This window comes from Solanum stenotomum, chromosome 4, assembly GCF_019186545.1.
Source record: "Solanum stenotomum isolate F172 chromosome 4, ASM1918654v1, whole genome shotgun sequence".
Taxonomy (NCBI): Eukaryota; Viridiplantae; Streptophyta; class Magnoliopsida; order Solanales; family Solanaceae; genus Solanum; species Solanum stenotomum.
Genome location: NC_064285.1, coordinates 61,342,333 through 61,367,827, shown reverse-complemented (window position 1 = coordinate 61,367,827; position 25,495 = coordinate 61,342,333). Strand labels below are relative to the sequence as shown.

The following is a 25,495-nucleotide window of genomic DNA, read 5'->3' as shown; positions in this document are numbered from 1 at the left end:
AAATGAAATAAAATAAAACTACTTAATTATAAAACGTTAGTAGTAATTTCAAAAAATTCAAAAACAAATTTCGTTGATTACATTTTTAAAACTAATTTATTGGTATATATCCTTGTAATTACATAAGGGTAGTCATGGAAGTTCCTATCATTTTTGTCAGGTCATGCTCTTCCCATATCTACAATAATTTATGTCCTCTTCTTGTTATTATTAATTGTTTCAAATTATATATCCCCTCCTAACTCCAAAAAAATCAGTGCATATATTCTCTTCATTCCTTTTTACCTCCATATCCCAAATCCATAAAAGAAAAAAAAACTAGCACAAAAAAAAAAATTAATGGCTAGTCATCATGAACTTGAACTATCAAATAATTATAGTGATCGAAGTGATGATGACATGGACGAGGACGAGGAAGAGCAAGATAACATAGAAGAGGAGGAACAAGAAGATGATAATTCTAATGACTACAACATTTGTAGTGGTCGTAGTCGAAGAGGAGGACTGACAGACTTTTTCTCGTGGAAAGTCATAGACCCTAGAGCGCCTTGGGTTCAAGAATGGAATAGAGTATTTTTATTAGTATGCGCCACGGGGCTATTTGTGGATCCTCTTTTTTTCTACGCCCTTTCTATAAGCGAGACTTGCATGTGCCTTTTTATCGACGGTTGGTTCGCGGTAACGGTCACGGTTCTTCGATGCATGACCGATGCGATGCATTTATGGAACATGTGGATACAATTCAAGATGCATAAATTACGTCCTTACGATGGAAAAATGGATGAAAATCGAATTAGTAGTAGTAGTCGAGGTTCTCAACTACATCAAGACCAGAGTTTTCGATGTTTTGTGGCCTTACGATACTTGAAATCCAAGAAGGGTTTCTTTTTCGATCTCTTTGTCATCCTTCCTTTACCTCAGGTGCGTTTGTTGAATATTTTTTATCTAACAGGTTAAATTTTTAGATGTTGATCGATGAAGTATAAGCTAAACACAAAGAATCAAAGAAAATATAAACCTAGATGCTTCTTTTGTGGTATTTGTACAATGTATTGTGATGATAAATGGTGATGCATGTTTTGTATTTTAGTATGAAATATTGTTAGTAAAAGAAGACAAAGGCATGCATGTCATGGCCGTTGGTTCTTATGCACGCCGTGATAACTTTGCGTTAGGTTCGGTCGAATTCAATAATTTTTTATTAAAATTATTATATTATTTTTAAGACATCCATTAAATATTACTACAAATTTATTACTATTATAACCTCGAGTTATTACTTTTAGGATCCAATAACTTACAACGATTAGAATCACAAAGCCATAAACTTCAGATTCTGCATCTCGTCTGTTTTTCGTAGAGAAAGAGGAACTCAAACAAATTAGTACGATAATATAATGAGGAGTAGTCTACCTCACAGATATCTCCCAAGTCTATTTTTTTATTTTCTTCTATATATAGCTTCTGAGTCACCAATAGCCCCTTTGGGTTAGATGTTTAAAAGTAGATTATAAACATCAAGTGTTCAAAAATGGTTTTAGGTACTAAATTAGTTTTATAAATAAGCAATTACGATATATATTTGGATAGAAGTAGTGAAATTGATAAACATTTAACAAATAGTATTCAATATTTTTTTAAAAAAACCCTACTCCTATAATCTATTTATAACTAAAAAAAAGGGGGGGGGCCTCTCAAATTTTTGACACTTGTCCTTTTTTTTTTTTTTAATATTATAGAATCAACACGATATAATGAACAGATAAAAGGATGATTTTCAGACTTTATATTTCATATTTTAAAAATATATATATGTATGGACGAAAAACGGATGCCAAACTCGAATTTGTGATCGTGATATGTATAAAATGTATCTTGAAGCCGCAAGATTTTAGTTGATACTGCTACAAATAAAGATTTTCTCACCGTAAATTAGTAGAAAATTTGTGTTATAAAACATAATGTTTTAATTTATTTTTCACCAAATCAGCTAGAAAAATGCATTGCGTGAGAAACAACTCTCATTGATATACTGGAAAGCTTCCTCATAATTACTATTTTTTCTTTTCACATTGATTCAATCAAATCGCCGCTGAACATTTTTCAATGAGAAAATAGTGATTTTTTAGTTGTGCGAACACCAACATTATTAGGAGTCGTTTGGTGTGAGGTATAAGGTATAATAATCCAGGGATAAAATGCATGATTATTTTCTCCTACGTTTGGTTGGAGATACTCCCTCTGTCCCTAATTACTTGTCCACTTTTGAATTGACACACCTATTAAGAAAGCAATTATTGACATAGTGAGTTTACCATTTTACCCCTATTAATTATGAAGTGGATGGATTAAAAATTCAAGATTTTCAAGAAATTCTACCTTTTTCAAAGTAATTAATTGAGGGTATAATAGGTAAAATTATTTTGTCCTTTCTTGATTTGTCAAAATGGACAAGTAATTAGGGACAACTATAAAAGGAAAAGTGGACAAGTAATTATGGACAAAGGGAATATTATATTAGACAACCCTGGAATATTAATTCCACCATTTATATCTTAGTGATAAGATAAGTTATATATCTCATATACATGGTGGAATAACTTATCTTGGGATAACTTATTCCAGAATATTTAATTAATAATTAATTACGAGATAACTTGTTCCGAACCAAGCGATCAAAAAAAATTACCTCATTAATTAATAGGACTATCCATATTTTTGACATGTACATTCAGTAGCTTAGTAAATAATATTTATTAATTTTAGAAGTTTGAGGGAATTATTAATTAATAATTTGATATTATTTTGTTGCAGATAGTAATGTGGGTAGGGATTCCAGGTTTATTGGAGAAAGGATATACAACAACAGTGATGACAGTGTTATTAATAATGTTTCTGTTTCAATATCTGCCCAAAATTTATCACTCTGTTTGCCTACTAAGACGCATGCAGAATCTCTCTGGATACATTTTTGGTACTGTTTGGTGGGGAATTGCTCTTAACTTGATTGCTTATTTTGTTGCCTCTCACGTAAGTATTCACTATTTTCATATGTTCATTTTTATTTGTTCAGTATTTTAAAAAATAAATTTTTATTTTTACTTATCATTTTTAACATATCAAGAAAAGATAATTAATATTTTCTTGTTTTATTAGACATAATACATATACATGTTCTTTAATTTGTTCTCATTTGATATTTATATCTTTCGATTTTGGGTGTGCGTGCACAATAGATACTTAAACTTGTATAAAGCTAAATGAGTAGATACACTACATGACAATTTGTATGAGACGCCATGTGTTTACTTGTTCAACTTTATACAAGTTTTAAGTAACTAATATTGTGCATATCCAAAGTTGAAGGACATACATAAATGTTAATTAACGTCAAGTTAAAAGATACGTTTATGTTTCATACCGAATTGTTACACTCTAAAATATGAGCGTATATACAGGCAGTGGGAGCATGTTGGTACTTGCTAGGAATCCAAAGGGCTGCAAAATGTTTGAAACAACAGTGCAGAGTTACAAATGGTTGTAGCCTAAGTATGTTGGCATGTGAAGAGCAAATATTTTATGGAACAAGTAATTTGGTGAAGCATAAAAGTAGAGTCATATGGGGTGAGACCAAAATTCCAAGATCAACATGTCTAGCCTCTGAACACAATTTTGATTATGGAGTTTATAAATGGACTGTTCAACTTGTCACAAATGAGAATCGTTTCGAGAAAATATTATTTCCCATCTTCTGGGGTCTTATGACTCTCAGGTACGTACGTACATATTTTACTTTATCTCTTTAATTTAAAAGGTGACCCATCACTTCTTGAAAACATGGATTAGCTTTAAGAATTTATCAGTAATCCCTAGCTAATTCATCGCTAAATAGCTTCTGGCTAATTGAATTTTTATATAATCCATTTTTAATTTATAACTAAATGAGATTAACATAGAATTTTTACTATTTAACTATGAAAAAAATCCGTCACTAATTTCTTATTTTCGTGTAGTGTGTCTTGTCTAATCTACATAATAAGATGCAGTTTTTATACTATTTGATTGACTGATATAAGAGAAAATTTTAGTAAGAAATGAAAGATCACTAATAACTTCCTTCCGTTCATATTATCTGTCTTTTTGAGATTTTTGTACAACTTTAAAAATGAATATTTAGTAGCCCTTAATTAGTCATAGGAGTATTTGTGTTTGATTTCTCTTTTAAACGTTTCACTTAATTATAGCCATTAAAGCAAATTCAGAGGCGGATGTAGCGTTGTCATGACACCGTTTTTATCTTTAAACCCAATATTTTCGATGCAAAATAAATAGTAGTAGGTTGGAAGTCTGACCCCATAAAATAATTTACTTGTCACTGTAGTATAAAATAACAAATCAGAAAATTGTATTTAATTATATGATAATTTTACATGCAGTACATTTGGCAATTTGGAGAGCACAACAGATTGGTTGGAAGATGTATTCATAATCATTGTTCTCACTACTGGTCTTCTTCTTGTCACTATGTTGATTGGTAATATCAAGGTAACCTTCCTAAACATGAGTCTCAATATAGCTATTGAATTTTCTTGACTTATTTGTGTATTTATAATTTTATATTTTGAATTTCTTTAGTGTAAATTCTGACTCTGTTATTGTCAATATTGACAATAGAGAACATACAATGTTATTAGGGGTTGTTTGATTGTTGATTATAGTTATGTACGTAAGGATTGGTTTAGGTATGACCTAGTTATTCCATCTTCTATATATCCTGCATAAAATAAAATACATAAATTGACTCAGAACTTGTACTACATGTTTTATTTGTGTAGAATTATAGAACGATGGACAAACATCGTACGTATTATGTTGAATTGTATACCAAGTGCATACGTAAACAATTCACTTCCTAACCAGCAACCAAACAACGTAATGGTGTTGTATATGTTATGGTCATATAATAGTAATTATAATAATGTTGTGGTGAAGGTCTTCTTGCATGCAACAACATCAAAGAAACAAGCAATGCAACTAAAAATGAGAAATGTAGAATGGTGGATGAGGAGAAGAAGGTTGCCTCAAGGATTCAAGCAAAGGGTCAGAAATTATGAAAGGCATAGATTTGCAGCAACAAGGGGAGTTGATGAATATGAGATGATAAGCAACCTTCCTGAGGGACTTAGAAGAGACATCAAATATCATCTTTGTTTGGACTTGGTTAGACAGGTAAACTTTTTCTTATTTTTCATTTTAGTTTGTTTAAAAAAAATACTATTTTTTCTGTCCCAATTTATATGACTTACTTTTTGTTTTAGTTAGTTCCAAAAAGAATGACACATTTATATATTAAGTAATAATTTAATTTTAAAATATTCATTTTACCCTTAATGAAATGATTTATAGCCACACAAATATCTATCACTTATTTAGACCACAAGTTTCAAAAGTCTTTCTTTCTTTCTTTCTTAAATTTCATGCCAAGTCAAACTAACTCAATGAGACAAAGGGAGTATCTTTTTTACATTAATTCTAACTTTTCGGAAAAGGGCATTTTTCACTCATTTAGTAACTATAGGGGAATTTTTGGACCAAAGTATTGACTGCAAGGACATTTTTGAACCAAAATATTGACGGTAAGGGAATTTTTGAGTCAAACTATAAATGGGGGACATTTGTTCATTTCACATAGTTTAAAGACATTTTTGGCCCTTTCCCCTAAAATTTAGAATTTTGTTTTACTTGCTAAATTTTATGTCAAATTAAAATCGGACAAACAAGTTAAAATGGAATGAGGATTAAAACATGGGAACAAGTTATCCCAGGATTAATTATCCTGGGTTAACTTATCCCACCATGTATATGGAATAACTTATCCCATCACTATGATATACATGGTGGGATAAGTAATCCCAAACATGGCAACCAAACAAGACACCAATTTTTTTATCTCACGACTATTTATTCTTATCCTCACACCAAATAACCCCTAAATTACTTGTTGTACAAGTACGTACCCTTTTCTAGAATTTGATAGGTCAGTGTATTCTTAGTTTAAATGGACTGAATAACACAATGGGCCTAAAATGTGGGATTGATGGTCATTCAATTTTGATTTTATTTTATTCAATTATATTTTGTAACAAAAAATCTTTCGATTTTATTATAATATTTACGGAATTTATTAAATTATTTTTTGTAGTAAAAAAGTCACACATAGGATATGTTGTTGTTGAATTGTTGGGATTTTTAAGCGAAGTTTGAATAGAAACAGCATCCTAACTCTCTCTGATATTTGAGCAAAGTTATGTTATTTTTGTTACAAAAAAACTTTGGTTAAATAAAATAAAAATTGAGTGGTCGTTTACGCAATCAACTGAGCTTATCTGGGCTAGAATCATTCATATGTATTGCCCAAACTAATTATGTTTTGCACATATTTATTCAGGTTCCTTTGTTTCAACATATGGATAATTTGGTCCTGGAGAACATATGCGATCGCGTCAAGTCCTTGATTTTCACAAAGGGGGAAACCGTAAGTTTAAATGCCATGTAAACATTCATATTCCTAGTACCTGTTGCTTGTAAAAGGTGACAAATATTTCATAGAATTAGTCAACGTGCCTACAAACTGATCCAGACGCCACGATTTTTTTCTTAAAGATAACAAGAGAAGGTGATCCAGTTCAAAGAATGTTGTTCATAGTGAGAGGCCATCTCCAAAGCAGTCAAGAACTTCGGGAAGGTGTCAAAAGTTGTTGCATGTTAGGCCCTGGAAACTTCAGCGGCGACGAACTTCTCTCATGGTAATGTAAAATATTTCGGAGAGTAGTTTGTGTTTGGCTAATTAATTTGAAAAATTGGTCTAGTAAACTAAGATGGTAGTGTATACAAGGTTAATTCTGGGATTGATGGTCCTATCTGTGTATGACATCGGAATAATCACTATAATAAAATGATAACACCTTTGGCTTCTCAAAAGCTTGGGTAAACAGGTTTTTGTACATTTTGACATGTTTCAAGCCTAAATCTTTTGTGTTTTTCATTCTTTTTTTTTTCCCAACAGGTGCCTCCGGAAACCCTTCGTGGAGCGTCTACCGCCTTCCTCCTCATCGCTAGAGACTCTCGAGACCACAGAAGCGTTTGGCCTCGAAGCAGACGATGTCAAGTATGTCACTCAACATTTTCGCTACACATTTGTGAATGAGAAAGTGAAGAGAAGCGCCAGATATTATTCTCCAGGATGGCGAACTTGGGCTGCCGTTGCTATTCAGTTGGCCTGGAGGAGATATAGACACCGGTTGACACTCACATCGTTGTCATTCATTCGACCAAGAAGACCGTTGTCTCGATCTTCGTCATTGACAGAAGACAGACTCAGGCTTTATACAGCTTTGCTCACTTCACCAAAGCCTAATCAGGATGATTTTGATTTTTAAGAAGAGCAACAAACAAAGAATTCTCCTGTGGAATGTAACGTTCTTTTCTGTTATGAGAAAGGAACACATCCCCCTCCTTCTATATGTCCTTCGATTGTGGTATGTAGTAACCTCTCCGTTTCAATTTATGTGAATTCATGTTTGATCAGACACGGAGTTTAAGAAAGAAAAGGAGATTCTGATCTACGCAGTCTGTACATTTTGAGGTCATGTAGAACATCTCATATCAAGTGTGTCTGATTCTATTCTCCATGTGTGCTACTTGTATCTTTTCCCAAATATAATTATTTCTAATCTTAAATAATCTTAAATCTCCACTCATTGTTCTTCTTTACATGAAGCATTGCATTAACCTTCTACACCATCAATCCAAAGAAAGGCAATAATAAAAAGTGTGGATCTGATTTTACATTGCTATTCTGGAAAAAGACGCACTTACATAAACACTCTCTACTGCTTTACTGAATCCACTGCCTCAACTTGTTGCCGAGCAAGATACCTCTCCCTCCGCTCTTTCTATAAAGCATAGTGAGCAGAAACACATTGTTAGAGGAATGAAGTAAGCCGGGACTTAGAATTATTCATGTCTTTACACAAATAGCAGATACTTACCCATTCATCTACTATTAAACCTTCTCCCACAACTTTTGGACCTGTGTCAACGGGGGGTTTCTTCTCAGCTTCTGTTGCAGCCTCAGCTTGGGCCAGCTGACGTTTTAGTTTATCCAGTGCCTTTAATCATTAAAATAACTTTGGTTGGAGACTGCCCATTAGCACAATGTATAAACAAACAAATATAACATGTTCAACACTTACTGGAGAAGGGCGTTCAGGGTCCAAGAACACCACCTTTAGAGTACGCTCAATACTGACTTTATCCTTCTGTTCATCAAACTGCATAAAACAAACAAATGAGTGCTACACCACTAAGAACTATTACTTCGGATACAGACCAGATATTCGATATAAGGGCAACAGAAATCCCACATTTTAGTTTTGGTTGCGACCTATGATTTACCTCTTACATTACAAAGTTTTCTACCAATAATAGCACCCAGGTCAAATGTAGTCCTGCTGTTGCACCAAGACTACTTACCTAGGAGTAACGCATGATGATGAAAGGAAAAAGGAATCATAGATATCCAGAATGATAAAAACTATGACTGAAAGATGGATTATGTATGAAATTGTTATCCTTCTCATTTTTTGTAATACAGGAGGTGGAAAATTTATATTTCAGAGTTGTATGCAAAAGCAACTAAATATCATTAAGTTCTGAAAAGTTTTCAATCTCGGTAATGCTACTCTCTTCATCATAAAAGAAAATATTAAGATGTTTAGCTGATTAAGCTATTGAGATTAGCAAAGAAACTTGTCAAAAGAAAGCCTCACATCAAGCCTATATGTCAAAGGCTTTTTTCATTGTAGAAATCGCCAACATCAGGTTTTCCTGGAAAAGAACAACATTAATATGTAGACAGCAGAGAGGAAAAGGTCATGGTTTTGCTACAATTATAAACACATCATTCTAAGATTTCATCAATGAATTTTCTATTCTGGGAATGAGTTGCTACGAACAAAGCATCTCTTTTCTTGCAACTTAGTAATTCTTTAAGCAAAAGAAGGTACCAGTAAAACATCTTTTCAGCCATCACCTACAGAAAGAAGCCTCTGCAGCAATCAACATTTTTGTAGAACGCCAACAAAAGTGGCTAGAACAACTCCTCAACAAGTGAATGGAAGATGAAGAGAAATCACACCATATGAATATAGCCAGCACCAATTAGCTTTAGATCATTGGTCAAACAGATTTGTCTCTTACTCTCTTAACTAAAGGGCATCAACAGCAGAGCTTGTAACCTCATCTAACAAATTACTAATAAATTTAGGGTGTGTTCAGTATGGAGGAAATGAGAAAACGGTTTCCAGTGTTCCCATGTTCGGTTGATCAAATTGTTTTGAAAACATTTTCTATAGGAAAACAAGTTCCTTAAAAATGAGGAAGATGACCTCCCTAATGGAAGTAGGGAAAACAAGTTCTACAAGTGGCATTCCACAAGATTGTGTTCCACCCATCCTTCAACACACCTCATCTTCATCCCCATGCTCATAGCCCCCATCCCCACTACCCCATATCCCTACCCCCACCCCCACTCTCATAGCATTTGTCTAGATTATATACATACAAATGTTTTTAGGATAATATTTTTAGCTTACATACCGAACATTAGAAAATAAGTAACAAATCCACTTATTTTTCTAGAAAACATTATTCAAGAAAACATTTTCCTTCACACTGAACGCCCTTAATGGAAGTTACAAAGAAACAATCATCTAACAAGATGTCAATATGCCAGGCCGCCAGCAATTCGTAGAATATTCAGTTGTTAACTTTGATGGAGCTCCCCTATTTTCATTCAAAACATCTGATGAAAATATACTCTATTATTAAACACTGAAGATGACAAAAGATTATATTTCTTAATCATTGTTTCTAAACTATCTTTGAGCAAATTGAATTGGATTCTCACCAAAGAAGATACACGGAATAGAAAGGAAAACAAGAAACTTAATGACTTCCAATTTAAAGTATGTTTAAATCCATGATCTACAAAATTGATTCAAGTTTGAAAATTTGCTGTAAGTGAATAACTAATAAACAGGATTCTGTCAGTAACAAGTTCAATGTGTAACAGAAGAAAGTACACATGCATATAAGCCAAGGAACAGTGATGGCACCTAAAGAATTTGTGGTTTAATAGAGAAACTTGCAATTTTTCAAGGCCTAGAAGTTTGATTAACTTACCAACTCAGGTACGTAATCAGTTCCTTCTTTCACCTTCAAACTTATGATCTTGAACTTTACTTTGGTCTTTTGATCTAAAGGTTTCTCATTGTTCTCAGGTTGTTCAATAAACTTGAAGACTGTCAATCAGATACATAACAAAAATTAAATGGAAGATGTAAAAACAAATATCTGTTTTCCACTCAAAACAAAAAAGGATATTAAATTAATTGAAATAAAAGTGAGGAGAAATTTATACCAGTAGCAATCAAGCTTTCCCCAGGTACAAGAATACCTCCAGGAGGTCGCATGTAGCAGCTCTTTGGTGCAGTAGTTTGAAACTTACAAATTCAAAAGGAACCAGAAACTTACTTAAAAATTCAAAAAGGAATTAGAATCTTAAACCACTGCTTATTTAATCATCCATATGGATTAATGATTAAGATAACAATACAATATCTTTGAATTGAATTTCGCAAGAAACATCACAAATTTTATAACTTAAGCAAGTTATAAATCAGTAAGCTACTGCATGCAAAAAGTGTTGCAGAAACGGTAAAGCCGGTAAAATATCAATGGCACCGCATACTCAAACTGTGTTTCAACTAAAATAATTTTTTTTTAAATCTGCATTTATTATCAATGCCAAAAAGCTTGAAAGGCTGCAAACACAAGAAATAGCGGGAAATATTTTACCTTGAATGCTACAAAAGATTTGCTTGTGTTCTTAATCTTTATGGCACTCTTCGCCTGCTTTCCCGGTTCATCTTCAGAACACAAAGTAAAACAGCAACCATCATTCTATCATTGCCAACATAACATAGCTAAAACAGAATTTCATTGCTTCAAACATGAATATAATATTATTTGGTACAAGGCAAAATGTTTTCCTTGATAAAATCATTCTCCAGCGTTCAATTAAGTGATCAATGAAGTGAATTGAGCACCATGAGGTCTCAGGTTCAATTCTCAATAGAGACAAAACACTAGGTGATTTCTTGCCATCTGCACCTATTGCTAGTGGGAGGTGACATATATCTCGTGGAATTAGTCGAGGTGGGCAATCTGGTGAGGTGACAGATACCTCATGGAATTAGTCCAGGTGAGCGCAATCTGGCCCAGACACCATGGTTATCAAAAAAAAAAAAACAGAAGTATCTTCCTTTCACTTATGGTCAGAAACCATTTTTCTTTACAAATATCATAACTCCGACTAGATATCACTAGATTTCAAGTTTATAGGTTCTGAATAGATTTTTTGTACAAATGAAATGAATATTTTTAACAAAAATACAGAATTTGAGACCAAATTACTTTTCTTCGTACTATGAATAATTCAAACAATAACAATTTCTTCGAACCTAACGACTTTAAAGTGCAATAAAGTAGTATAGGGTTTAGGAGCGATGACTCACATGGAAAGTAGAGATTGTTAGAAGGATCGAGCCGGAGCCGACGCTTAGCCGGAAATATCGATTTAGTGAAGGGGCAAAGCCACGAGAGTTTCCCGTTGGACTGCTGTCGCTTGCGGTGGTCGGCAGCAGCCATGGTGGAACGCCGATGATAACTTTCAATTTCAGGCCATAAACAAATTTAGGGGAATGAATGTTGTCGTTTAGGTGGAGCTAAAAGTTTGACTTTAATTTATTTTTTTGGGAAGACGTATATATAAGTCAAAAAAGATGATAATATTATGGACTTTTTCGTACGTTTATCAACTCGTCAAATCAAGTTTTAAAATGTTATTAAATTCCAAAATTGCACATAAGTTAAAGTCACTTAAAAGTTATAAATTATAGGAAAATTGTATATAATAACAAATTATTAATTCAAATTAAATGCAATAAATATAGTTTGATTTAATTGTACCTCATAGCAAACTGTTGTTATTTCACCTCTCTCCTGATGAATCTTGCTCGCCACTCTAGTTCTCTCCCTCGCCTCTCTCGTTTTTTATACAAACGCAAGTGTATAAAGTGTGTTTGTGTTTGTATAAAACGAGAGAAAATTGTATATATATATATATATATATACACATTCGTTCTCCTCTCTCCCCTCTCCCAGATCTCGCTCTCTCACTTGCCTCTTTCACTTTATACAAAAAAAAAACGCAAATTGTATAAAATGTGTTTGTGTTTGTATAAAGCGAGAGAAAATTGTATATATACATATATTTTCATTCCCCCTCTCTCCCCTCTCCCAGATCTCGCTCGCTCACTCGCCTCTCTCACTTTATACAATTGATCTTTTTGTATATGTATACCAAAACAGATTATACAATTACTTTCTTTTGTATATGTATAGCGAAATATACATATTTATGTTTGTTATGGAGCGCAATTATACAAACTTTGTTATAGCATACAAATATGAATTTTGTGTTTGTTATATGTGAAAGTTGCTCTAAATTATATATAGTAATAGAAAACATATCATCACTAAATATGTATAGAAAATGTATCATAAGTATAAAAATTATATAATTATTGTATAAAATACATATTTCTACAATATTATTTTGCGTATAATAAATGTCTAATGGTAAATGCACTAATGATACACATATTGTATATCGTTCTTATACACTTGATATCACCAGCAAGAATTATAAAAAAAAAACAAATGAAGACCGCTGAAAAAATTTATTTAATTAGTACCAAACAATTATAGATCCTCTGTTAATTTCATGATGTTTATATGAACTCACATAGTACTCTGTGTCAAGGGCGTAAGCTATGTTATATCATTATTACTTCATCGAAAAATAGTACCTAACATATAAGTAAAATGACATATGGTGTGATTAAATAACATATTTTGAACGTTTTTGATACAATAAGGTATTGTAATCCTGTGATTTTAGACACCTTTAAAAAGGGTCAACGCTTAGGTGCTCACGTGTGCAAATCTCACCCCTTTGTAACCTTCTTTTTTCCACTTTTTCTGGACATTCTTCATGACCTTCGTGAAATTTCTGACTCCGCCACTACTCCGTGCATTTACTTAAGCTCGAATCCAAACCTCGTTGTCCCCATAGCTTCGCTGCCACAAACATCATTGTTGCCAGAACTACAAATAACGGACAAATGTCTAGTGGCATTAAATCGCTCACGATCCAATTCAAATACTTGGTGTAAAATGGTACTAAAAATTGTCTTATTTATTAATATTTATATCCTAAATAAAAGGCATACTATCGTTTTTCCTAAAAATATACAGCCTAGCACTCCACATAATCATATTTTAAATTTATATCTGTATAGTTCAATTTTTGTACAATAACATTTATACAATATTATTTATTGTTATACAATTTTTGTATCATATACAAATAATTTAAGTATATTGTATAATAATATCTACAAGTATATTTATTTTGTATTAAAAAAGGTATAACACGCTAAGACTTTTATGTGATATCCAATTACATTATTATTCAAAATCAGTCCAAAATTCCACCAACCGTCCAATCTCCAACCAACAATCTCCAAACATTATTTTCAGCAAATTAAACAACATCATATCCAAATAATTTACAAAAATCATAGTCAAAATTCAAATTCGCTTTTTCAGACTTGTTAATAACTTTCTAATCTGATTCTCCTCACTCAAATTTTCTAAATCCCACTAATTTAAGAATTAATTAATTACAATATTATCAACTTAACCGAATTTAAACTTGAAATACATATATTTAACGTGTTAATATATAAAATCAAAATTAAATATAATTAATTATAAATATTATATTCAAATGAATTAGCCTGTCTCTAATTTAAACTCACTCTAATTGAAATTGGATTATATTCGTATATATACTCCTATTAGTGGATTTGGATCTACTCCCTACTAAAATTCAACACACCACGCACGTGTTTTATATTTTAAAAGTAAACATAAATATAACACATATAAATTATAGAGGAATAATATATATATAAAAAAAAATACAATAACGAATAACTAATTTCATATAATTTATTTATATATTATTATTAATACATTCATAATTCTAACCAACCTATGTCGTTGTAACGACAAATTTAATGCGTGAAATCATGTAAAATTTCATAACGTCTAGTACTAAAAAGAACAACATTTTATTGATTGATTTATCGTGATCATCATCAAATATATACATACAAACATATTTCTTGAGATTGAGATTACTCTTATCAATTAGGTCCCCAACAGCTCAAGTACATAACATTTCTTAAAGACTCTTCAGATTGCTTCAATTTCTTGTCTTTCATCATAATCATTTTATTTGAAACAATTATTGTAGATGATTTTCCATAAAGGCTCTGCCTAGTGAGATAATTAGCCTTGGCATGTTGTTGTAATAGTCTCATTGTGTAATTCCATCTTTTAATGCCTCTATTGCTCCATGCTCTTCTTGATGAACCATCCATGCTCTTCTTGATGAGCTCATTTTCTTCAAACTTCCTTTTGATTGTAAAGTAATAAAAAAGGAGTGATATTTTTTTTGTCTTAATTTTGCTTTGTTTGTTTTTGGATGAAGAATGAAGGTGTAGTGACACTTTTTTTTTTGATAGGAAATTGGACAGCAATTGGGGGCAAAAAAAAATAAATACAAAACTAATAATTAAAAAAAAAGAAAAGGAAAAAAGGCGGTGGATAGGGATTTGCGGTGTCTCCTGGTTTTGAATGACAAGTGGGGTGTGTACGTTGGATGCACAGAAAAGAAAGGGGGTTCATTTTTATTTCTTACGCTATTAATTTTTTATCCATATCGATTAAATTTAAATTTATCTAACGAAAATTTCATATATTTATATTAAATATTGATTAAATTTAAATTCACGTCAAAAAGTTTCATATTTAAAGGGTGAAGTGCTTCCAAATTAAGTCACACTATAGTAATTATTTAGTTTTGTATGAATTTAATAAACAGGAAGATCTTTTATTTATGGTTTAAATATAATAAAATATATAATAATGTAATGTTTTTGTGTCATTACAAAATATTTAAACTTTATAAATTTAAAATGTTTGTATAGTTATAACAAAGTTATATATAGTTGCTTAGTTTTAGTTTATGCAATTTTAGTTGTTCAGATCAAATTATATAATTTTGACTAATATTAAGTTGATATAATCTAATAATTTTAATAATTAACTATATTGACTCTCAAAAATTAGAAAAAAAAACAAATACAAAAATTGAGACGAATAAGATATATTATCATAAAATCTGTATAGTTTAAAATATTACAATTTACATTTATATATAAAAGATGTTTCTTCGTTTCAATTTGTTTTTACTTTTATTTTAGTATGTATAAAAGATATCTCTCGACAACTCTTTAATTTCTTTGACAATTCTTTAATTATTTTTGTTAATTTCTAGAATTTCATATTAAATTTAAATCAGATAAAAAATATTTTTTTTTTAAAAAGAAGATAAATATATTAAAATTTAAAAAAAATGTATGTATTTATCTAGGGAGTATCAATTTAGCTGATCCAATTATCTGTTTGTTTGATATGGACAGGAGTGGGGAGCACCTGGTTTTCCCTAGTCTGTGGGGCTGGACTTGGATCCTAATCCAAACAATATAAAAACCAAAATATCCAATGAATTATAATCACTATTTTTATTCAAATTATCCATACAATTTGTTTTCCATTCCACTTTTATCCCTTTAGACAAATATATTGAAACGGAGTACACCACCAAAGGAAAGATGTGATGCAGTAAAATAAAATTTCTCTTCTCTTAATCAAATGTCTCGAATTTCAAGTCCTATTTTATGAGAAGATTCTTGATAGGATGCGCTCCCTCGAATGGGGCTTTACGAGGCACAAATTCAAAATAGTTAAACTTCAATTTGGTACCCGATATTAGTGAAAAATCAAAAAATAAAACGTAATACAAACTTTTGTAATGAAAACTAATTCAGCTTTCATTGGCATGCCTTCTAGTAGATCTTATTTTGATGTCGGGTATCTATATTAGAGCCTAATTATATCGGAGTCTACATTATATAGAGCTCCATTAAAAGAAAAACACTCTTTATAAAGAATTTTTCCATACCTAGCTAATGTTATACTATTTATACTTCATGTCTCTTTTCTTTTTATTTTAATTAAAACTCTCTGTATCAGGGTAAATTATAATTTATAGCAAACAAATTTGGAAAGAGGAAGTAATATTCTGACCTCATGAAAAAAAAAATGGTTTTATCCAGAATATGATGGTCCTTAATCTGATAGTATTTTTTTTAAACGTAAATTAGAAATATACGAATTACAGATAATTAGCTTTTATAATTAAAAATTATTCAAAAAGATACCCAAATATCATGATAAAAAGTACTACAATATTGGTTTCCTTTTTATTTGTCTAGTATGCTACAATGGTTGTATGTAAGCTAATTCTAAAGGCCCAATTAACCTTTTTTCTTTCCTATAACTGTAATTTCCCTGGCTAAGATAACAATTCACAGGAACGCCTGTTACATCCTACTAACACATGTGCTGGTTAACTCTGTTCACGATGTTTTATATCGAAACCATCTGGAATTCGGAAACTATCAGCTGCACCCAACTTTCTCATCTCCTCCACCAAGTCATCTTCAAAAAAACTTTGATCTATAGAAGGAAGATTGATACTTTTTGATAGACAATGTGGAGCAGCAAGCATGCTCACTTGACCAAAATGAGAGATTTCTATAACAACTTTGTCATCATCTATAGGAAGTGGTTGCTTCCATGGTTCCCCATCCATTCTCATAAATGTATGCTCACCAGCACCCTTGTGAAACTCAAATCGTATTCTATTCGCCTAAAAAAAACAGTAGAAATAGAGATGAACATTATACATCTATGATCTAACGATCGATTAGTAAGAACACATAATCAATCAAACATGTTTCTATTGAATTAACAACCTGTGCAAGGCGTGTCCCGTGCCCTCCTGGAGTAAACAAAATAAGTCCATGCCAAGCATCGCGGAAACCAACAACTTCAAGTAGACCATCATCAACATATGGAGGAGTAAGATCCCTCTGTTTAAAGTACAGAAAATGTTTTACATTATTGACACATGACATTCTTTGATTAGATTTGGGTAGAAGATACTTCAAAGAAAATCGAAACTGACCTCATGCAGCTTCTGCTTGTTAGGTCTTCCCCAAGGATTAAGTCCACCGGAAAAGCTGGGCAAATTAATGCAGACGATAGACCTGATGCTGCATATCCAACCACAGATATGGTTAAGAAAAAGGCACGGAAGTAATGCAGTAGGTAATAGAGAACAATATTGCTACCTGCTTGGTATGTGTAGGTCTATCCATTCACCTGACCTTTTCATTATTTTGACATTTGCTAGCTGAGCAATGTTTCTGTGCGCAGAAAATTAAAGAGATACAATCAACGACGTTTAGTTTGAAATGAAACAATAGTTATAAGAGAGGCATTGTTACATTCATCATCATCTTCACATACTAATGTAACACAGAACAGATATAGTTCATAGCAAGGGCACAACTTTATTCTTAACTAATCTCACCAACCAAGCACTATGTTCGATTATGATTTATGACTACGACCCGCACCACTCCAGGCTCCAGCCCCCTCATGGGATCTTGCCATAGGCAGAATGTTGGCATTAACAATCCCCCTCCCAACACCTGTCTCATGCAACATGTTGCTCTTGGAAATTGAATTCGTGACCTTGGCTCTGATACAACTTGTTAGGATCAAATGCTTATCATTATGCCAAAAGTTATAGCTAATAGCACAGGCACAACTTTGTTTCTTAACTAAGAGAACCAAGCAAGTGCCATATTCGATCATGACTCCGACCCAAGCCACTCCATCCCCCCTCATAGGTCTTGCCATAGGCAAAATGTTGGCGCTCAACCACTATTCACTATGAATAACGAGAGAAAATTACTGATACTGTAATCAGTATCAGTACAAGGTTTTCATCTAAAGGAGAACCTCATGGAAGTACACTATTGCTAAAATTATTTCCCAAACCATAGTGGCATACGGGCAGGGAGAAAGGTAATGGTATGTGTTCAAACAATGAAGGAAAGAAATGATACGACCAGCGATATATACAGGTTAACCTTGACTATAAAACTAACCTTGACGATGGGTGCATGAAAGAAGTGCAAAACCATCCTTGTTTACAGACAAGCTTCGCATAATTCCTCTAAAAAAATCGTGAACAAAGAGAAAAGAACATCAGATACTTCATATAAAAGTAATCGAACAAATGAAAAGACAAAAGGACCAACAGTTGAATTAATACATAAATATAGACAACATGTAGGAAAATATAACATTATAACACCATATTCCAAATGACAATAAGGACCTGATTAACCAACTGGTGTTTGAACTTTTCTGGATGGAGCTTCCTCTCACTGTGAAATGCATGTGAAACTTGAGCATCCATTCCTGCAAGTTAACGGAAAAAAGTGAAAAACTTCAACTCACGAATGAAAATATTAATATTACACCAGATAACGCAAGAATTAAGCTCTTGATCAAATCGGCCACATTAGGAAACATCTCACTACTGAAAAAATTCAAATATGAACTGATTCTATGAAACGTAGATCTCTTAAATACAGCTTTTAGTATAGATATACTGTTGGTTTTAGATTGGTGTCATAAAACCAATCTAGTCTGATAATTGTTCGCTAAAACAGGCTATATGTATACCAACTGAAAATATTTCTTCTGGACTAGAAATGCCAAAATGGAGTACTACAATATTGTAAAGATGTATTTCAAAAGACAGATTACAATTCTTACCTATGCTGAAGTAGTTCCAAAATCCTCCCCGGAATACATGATAGCCTTCCTGAAAATAAGCAGAATGCACCTTTAGGTAAAAGCAGATCCCACATTTTAATTTTTAACTTATTCACGAGAAAATCAGGGTTCTCAAGCAAAACTTAGTAAGGTATACGTTACAAAGTTATTTTGAACCAAACCAATCAAATATTAGATGTATTCCAATCTATAAAAAGGATTAAAATAGGCAGAGCATATCTAGATACTCTTTGCTGAACTACATTTCTAGCTGCATAATACACTTCATAAGAAAATGGCTTTTCCATAATGAAGAAAAAAATGGACTGCAGAATTTGATACCTTGTTCAAAGTATCAGCTTGAGGCGCACCGTGAAAAGTATGCAATGAATGTGGTAGCTCAAGAGGTGCAATAGGATCACAAGAACCTTCTTTAGGAACCCTCATTTTCATAAGAATATGCCAGCTGATGAAACACAATAACCATCATGTCATTTCCGATTTATCAAGGTGGTCTAATGAATCATCTTTATGAAGAATAAAAAACTTGTGTGTGCATTGTAGAAAAACAAGTTTTTTGAACATTAATCACATATTTTCCTTCAAACAGCTTCCGCATCAGTGTCAGTCAATGTAAACAAGGTAAATTCTTGAAACCAACTGTATTCGAGGAATTATTGGACAATGTATGTACTGAAGATTAGTCGAGACAATGGTGTATTTCAGGCCAAGACGAAGCAAATATTTACAGCAATATATGAGGTACAATAACCTCAGGGCGCGAAACATATCTATGTGTTGACATGCATACATGCAGAGAATCTTCAAATTCACAACGCAAGTAAAACCAACGTTACCTGTCAACTTTCATTTCTTTTCCTTTTTTCACTTGATTCAAGAACGACTTCACGGACTGGCAGTTAATACCAGGATTCTTTTTCCCCTGCAATCATTAGACAAATTCTCAAGGAGATGAAAAATTAATCGATAGACTACCTATAAGAGTGCTCTATAAACATAGACAGTAACAAAGCACTCATTAGTTATATGCTAGATCCGCCTCTAAGCACAAGTGCTATTATTCTGCATTTAGACCATAAACTTTTTGATTTTATACTTTCATAGAGTCTAGAATCACCCGAAAAACAGTATCAAGAGTGAACTATTGCAACATGTTTAATGTCATATATAGCATAAATTGTTCGTTGTACAAGATGATATATAAATGTGATCTTAGTACGTATCTTACCCAACCAAACGCAAAAGGCAGATTGTTTCCTGTTCCTAATGGCACGGTTGCAATAGGAGGTGGATGAGCTAATTTTAGATCTGATACAACACCAAGAATCCAACCTGCTGTTCCATCCCCACCTGCCACCTAGAGGTGAGTAAATATACCTCAGATATATCGCAACGAATAAAACATAGGTAATACTTCAACTAATTACTAAACTCACTATGATTCTCAATCTCCTTTCGATCTCATAAGACGAGCTATCTCCATTTTGCTTATGCTTTTCTAAATTGGAGTAGAATTGATGTAGAACTTTGTCAGGAGCCTTTTCTCCCAAATCAAATACCTGAAAAACAGTCATTTCCACATTGAACACTTTGGAAGATCGCGACATTTTGTACTCCACAAAGAGCTTAATAACCTTTGAATTTTATGTATGTGAAGAAACGAGAAATGTGTATGCATACCAAGAATAACAACACACTCACTATAGTCCCACAAACTGGAGTCTAGAGAGGGCAGAGTGCTCGCACACCTTACCCCTACCTCAAAGGTAGATAGGTTGTTTCTGATAGACCCTCGGCTCAAGGAAAAAAAGTCCAGAGCAATCCAGAAAAAGAAGTAACAAAAGTACAAGAAACAACAAATAGTAACAAAACAATAACTAAAACAAAATAATCAAAGTACAAGAAACAACAGATAGTAACAGAAATCGAAAGACAAACACTTTTAACTTCCTATTAACATTTTAACTTCATATTCAATCAAACAACGTCATACAACATGAGAAATTTACCTGATTTTTGTTAAGAAGAGTAGCATATGTGAAAAGAAGTTGTCCTCCTAGTTGACCACCACTTTTGGAGTTGATAAATACTAATACAGGACAAGAAGCTACTTCATAGCCATTTTGTATTTCCTTTTCTGGTAGAAGTATGTAATCAGGAATGTAATAATCCTTCAAATAGTTTTCTGATTGACAATCTGTAATAAGTGCTTCATGACTGCAAAAAAAAAGGCCATATGGTTTAAAAATTCAAATATAAATTGTCATGATGCCCATGAAACAATAACAACTTAATTTGTACTATTAAATCTTGGTAGAGTCGCACTATAAATTTGTGATATAAAACACGATTTTTTCATCTATTTTCCACTGGACCAACTCTATGAAAAATGCATGGTGGAAAACAGATTATCACTGAAATACTGAAAAGCTTTCTAATTTTTCCGTGTAAAAGCACTACTATTTTTCCTTTTTGCAATGATTTCAATTAAAATTTCTACGAAAATAATCACTCAACATTTTTCAATAGGAAATACCTTCATTATATAAAGAAAATAATAAAAATTGATGTCAATATCGATTATATTCCCTCCTTGGAGCACCATCTTCCAACAAATTGTAGGACAAAACTAGTACTTGAGAGCAAATAAGTTTTTTATTGTTCATATTCGGTTTAATTATTTCAAATTGTTAGTTATTGTAATTACTATAGTACTGTTTGAAACATATTTTAAAAAGACAAAAAATAAATTGTAAATAAAATATGAAGAAATATTTTTCTTTTTGCTGATAAAACAGTGTACGTAGCTACTTTAAAGACGTATTTCTCCAACTAAAATGAGGTTGTAAACCTTCTTGAGTTTTTTTTATATTCATGAAAGAATTGTATGGATGGTTGTCAAGAAGCATTCTGACTTATCTTCATATCTGATCTCGAACATTTCATAAATTTATAGAATTTTCAAGACTCTTCCTAAATTTATATATTATCTTTTATATAGGCATAAGTTAGCGTTTAGGACATAGTAAACTTTCTGAACCCTAATTGAAATTGAATTTGTCTGAGTCTCATAAAATTTAGAGTCTAAAAGTACTTTTAAAGTAGTATCTAAATCTAAACTAACGATTAAAATTAAAAAAAATCACTCTTACAATCTGAACTATGACACGTATATTAAGACAGAGTTATAAAAGAGCACCTTTTGTGGAACAAATTGCCAAGTGTTGATAAGTTTGCATTCTTGACCATAGTTGCAATCCTGTAGACAATCTGCTTTAGCAATATTATAAAATTTGAATTCAGATAATTATATCTATATAACTAAATTTTGAAGAATATAAAAGAAAACGTAGAATCACAATCTATAGTAGTACGGAAGATACTTAACTTGAGTAATAAACCAAATGTGTTAAATCACAAGTAGAAGTAGAGTTTGAGAAGTAACCAAAGTTAATATTACTGAAAACTTCCTAAGCTTTTCTTAATTATTAAGAAAAAGTAGAATTGATTAGAATTTGTGTGACATTAAATGTGTATATATAAAGACAAAAAAGTTAGGCAGAAAAGTGGATTAGTTGAAGGAGAGTACGCAATATTTATGTCTAACTTGCCATAATATAATTAAACTATAATCAGGTAAACCTTGGTATATTTTAAAAAAATATTTGACGGAGACTAAAATTAAAACGGCCTACTCTTGACTAATTTAAAGGATTGAAATGGTTAAAAATAAAATTTAATTAATGGATTGTCTTGAATCTATTCTCAGACAATAAGCATAAAACATCAACATATTAAATTTTATCTTGACTGGTAAACTAAGCACTCTAACTTTAAAAGTGTATATTTAGATATATTAATTTCGTCTCAATTGACAATTAAATAGTTCAACTCGTTCCCATTAATCATTATGTGTAGTGCACATCAAACGCTGATGTGATACATAAATTTTGGAGGTGTTTAGATGATCATTTTGTTAGTTGAAGTTTTCAACTGGTACAATTGAAACGAGATGAGGTGTCTAAATGTACGTACTCAAAATTAGAATGCTTACTTGCCCGCCGAGATCAAGTTTCACAGTTTATTCGAAGGAAAATATTTTACTCATTAACTCAAAAGCTCTTGAATCTTACTTCAAGTTCTTTCTATTTCTCTTTTTTTCTTGTTCTCTTTCTATTTCTTTCTATTGAAAATAACTAGCAACATTCCTATATTTATAATAATAAGAAATCAAATTGAACTAGGACTAGAAAATTTATTCTATATAAATTATAACAAACAAATTCTAACTAGACAGTAATTAAAATAAATATAGAAAATAACAAATCCTAAACAACTTAAGATTCTGCAACTTTAAATTATTATTTCAATATTTAGCAATATACTTTGATGTTATTTTCTCGATTCGTTAACGTATATACTTGTGAGTTATGACTAGTGCTATTCTTTTGATGAAAAAAAAAAAAGATTGTAGACGTGGCAGTCATCTATTTGCTCGTAGTTTCAACAAAAGGCATTCCTCCGGTCAACTTTTTTTGGGCTACAATCACTTAAATTATGCACTGATTGTGTGAATATTTTTATTAGGTAATTTCTAATTAATAATTTTCTTAAAATCTTTACTAATTTCAATATTTGGTGAGAAATATTAACAATCCAAATGTGCACCAACACCATTTAAGGGTGTGGTTTAGCCGCCAATGAAGTAGTAAAAATATTAAGTGATTTCTTCTCATTTATCTGTCGTAGCTTTGGTGAACATGATCATTTAATATCTATTGACGGTGATTTTCACGTAAGTTGACTCAGAAATCACGATTGTAAAAATCGAAGATGGTGTTTATTGCCTAAATGCTTCCACTTTCTTACACTAGTCTTATTTCAAAGTACTCCACAATTTGAATTGGCCCAACTCGTGAGATTTCTTTGTCAACCTTGTTAGTTCAGAAACACACAAGAGGGAAAAAAATAACAATTAAAATTTAAAACAAACAAAATCAGAGAAACAAACACATTAATTAAAAGGGGAAATAAGTCTAAATCCTTTGTGCCATTCCGACAGTCAAATATTTTAATTGTGAATTTGATATGATATTACTAAGTTTTTAAAAAATAGAATTTTATATATTTAAAAATTATGTTAAAAGTCTAATAATTTATGATTTAAAATATTTGAAAGTCAATTTTACTGCATAAATTGAAACAAAGAAAATATTGTATTGTGCAAGTTTCAATTGTCATCTATCTCTAAGTTTCAAAAGTGAATTCAAGAGTCAAAGTAATATATACAGTAATAATTATAGGGAAAAGGCATAAGTATCCCTAGACTATAACCGAAATTTCAGAGATATACTTAAACTGAACTAAGATCTTATTACCCCTAAACTCATTTTTTCCGTATTTTTGTGCACCTTTTGTGCTGATGTGGCACCTTCAACCATCCAAGTTGGTTGTGTTTGTACACACTCGCCCGCCATGTATGTAAATATATATATTTTTATTTTTTTAATTAAAAATTATTATTTTTAAAAATAAATTAATTTCTTAATTTTTTGAAAAAAAATATTCTTATTTTTTTCATCTTGTATTTAAATTAAGTTAATATTACATTTTTTTTAATCTTGTATTTAAATTAAGTTAATACACATTTTTTTACCTTGTTTCAAAACTTTATTTTTTACTTAAATTCATTGTTTTTTCTCTTTTATTTTTCTATTGAGTTTATTTTCTTTGTCTTTCATTTTGATTTGAGTTCAAATGTCTTGTATTTAAAATAAGTTAATTTTGAACGGATATCAAAATAAGTGAAGAAAATAAAATGAAACATAAAAATATTAAAACATTAAAATTAAAGGACACTTTTAATTTTATTTTTTTAAAAATACACATAATTTATTAAAAATAATTATAAGTGAAAAGATACTAAATTAATTAAATAAAGTTTCAAGTGAAAAGAAATTAAAATGAATATTTTACAAAAAAAAACAAAAATAATTAAATATATATAAGTTTTATTATCAATAAATATGTGTATTAACTAATTATAAAGTTACCAATAAAAAAATGATATGTCTCCAATTTGTGCACTCATCACTTGCCTTCAAGAGAGTGTGCACACTCTCTATGACATGTCGTCATTTGTGAAGTATTTATCCTATTTAAAAATTAGTTAAGGAGATAATAGAACTCTAATTAAGTTTAAGTGTGTCTCTGAAATTTCGGTCATAGTCTAGGGTATTATCCCATAATTATATATAGACTTACCAACAAATATTTTTTCTCTTATATAGAAGAGACTGTTTTTCAACATGTTAGCTTGATGTCAAATAAATTTCAAGTTGAGGGCATTTCTGACTTTTCAACTATTTTATTCTACGTGTCTTTCATTCCTGACTAAGCACACAAATAACCCACCACTTTGATATTATCGAGAGCCATTATTTTGCCACATTTATCT

At 31.4% G+C, this 25,495-nt stretch overlaps 3 protein-coding genes across 3 annotated transcripts; 1 reads left to right on the top strand and 2 right to left on the bottom strand.

The window, feature by feature from the left end:
* The first annotated feature begins 255 nt into the window (after nt 1-255).
* On the top strand, nt 256-7,456 carry LOC125863300 (cyclic nucleotide-gated ion channel 4-like). Its single transcript, XM_049543485.1, has 8 exons — nt 256-921; nt 2,815-3,030; nt 3,459-3,772; nt 4,437-4,545; nt 4,993-5,229; nt 6,449-6,535; nt 6,664-6,806; nt 7,067-7,456. Exons 1-8 carry the CDS (start codon nt 340-342, stop codon nt 7,437-7,439), a joined length of 2,061 nt encoding a protein of 686 aa, XP_049399442.1. The 5' UTR covers nt 256-339; the 3' UTR covers nt 7,440-7,456.
* Nucleotides 7,457-7,716: 260 nt separating this feature from the next.
* Nucleotides 7,717-11,879, bottom strand: LOC125863339 (vesicle-associated protein 4-1-like). Its single transcript, XM_049543528.1, has 7 exons — nt 11,640-11,879; nt 10,921-10,991; nt 10,484-10,565; nt 10,246-10,364; nt 8,256-8,333; nt 8,052-8,171; nt 7,717-7,955 (listed from the first exon to the last, which is right to left on the bottom strand). Exons 1-7 carry the CDS (start codon nt 11,770-11,772, stop codon nt 7,890-7,892), a joined length of 669 nt encoding a protein of 222 aa, XP_049399485.1. The 5' UTR covers nt 11,773-11,879; the 3' UTR covers nt 7,717-7,889.
* A 4,835-nt stretch (nt 11,880-16,714) lies between these two features.
* Nucleotides 16,715-24,515, bottom strand: LOC125861623 (diacylglycerol kinase 1-like). The gene is made up of 14 exons (XM_049541481.1): nt 24,450-24,515; nt 22,238-22,308; nt 21,048-21,255; nt 20,475-20,597; nt 20,267-20,395; nt 19,875-19,960; nt 19,360-19,483; nt 19,018-19,066; nt 18,575-18,657; nt 18,342-18,409; nt 17,517-17,591; nt 17,351-17,438; nt 17,139-17,255; nt 16,715-17,032 (listed from the first exon to the last, which is right to left on the bottom strand). The coding sequence occupies exons 1-14, from the start codon at nt 24,513-24,515 to the stop codon at nt 16,730-16,732; spliced, it is 1,590 nt and encodes a 529-aa protein (XP_049397438.1). The 3' UTR covers nt 16,715-16,729.
* Between the last annotated feature and the right edge of the window lie 980 nt (nt 24,516-25,495).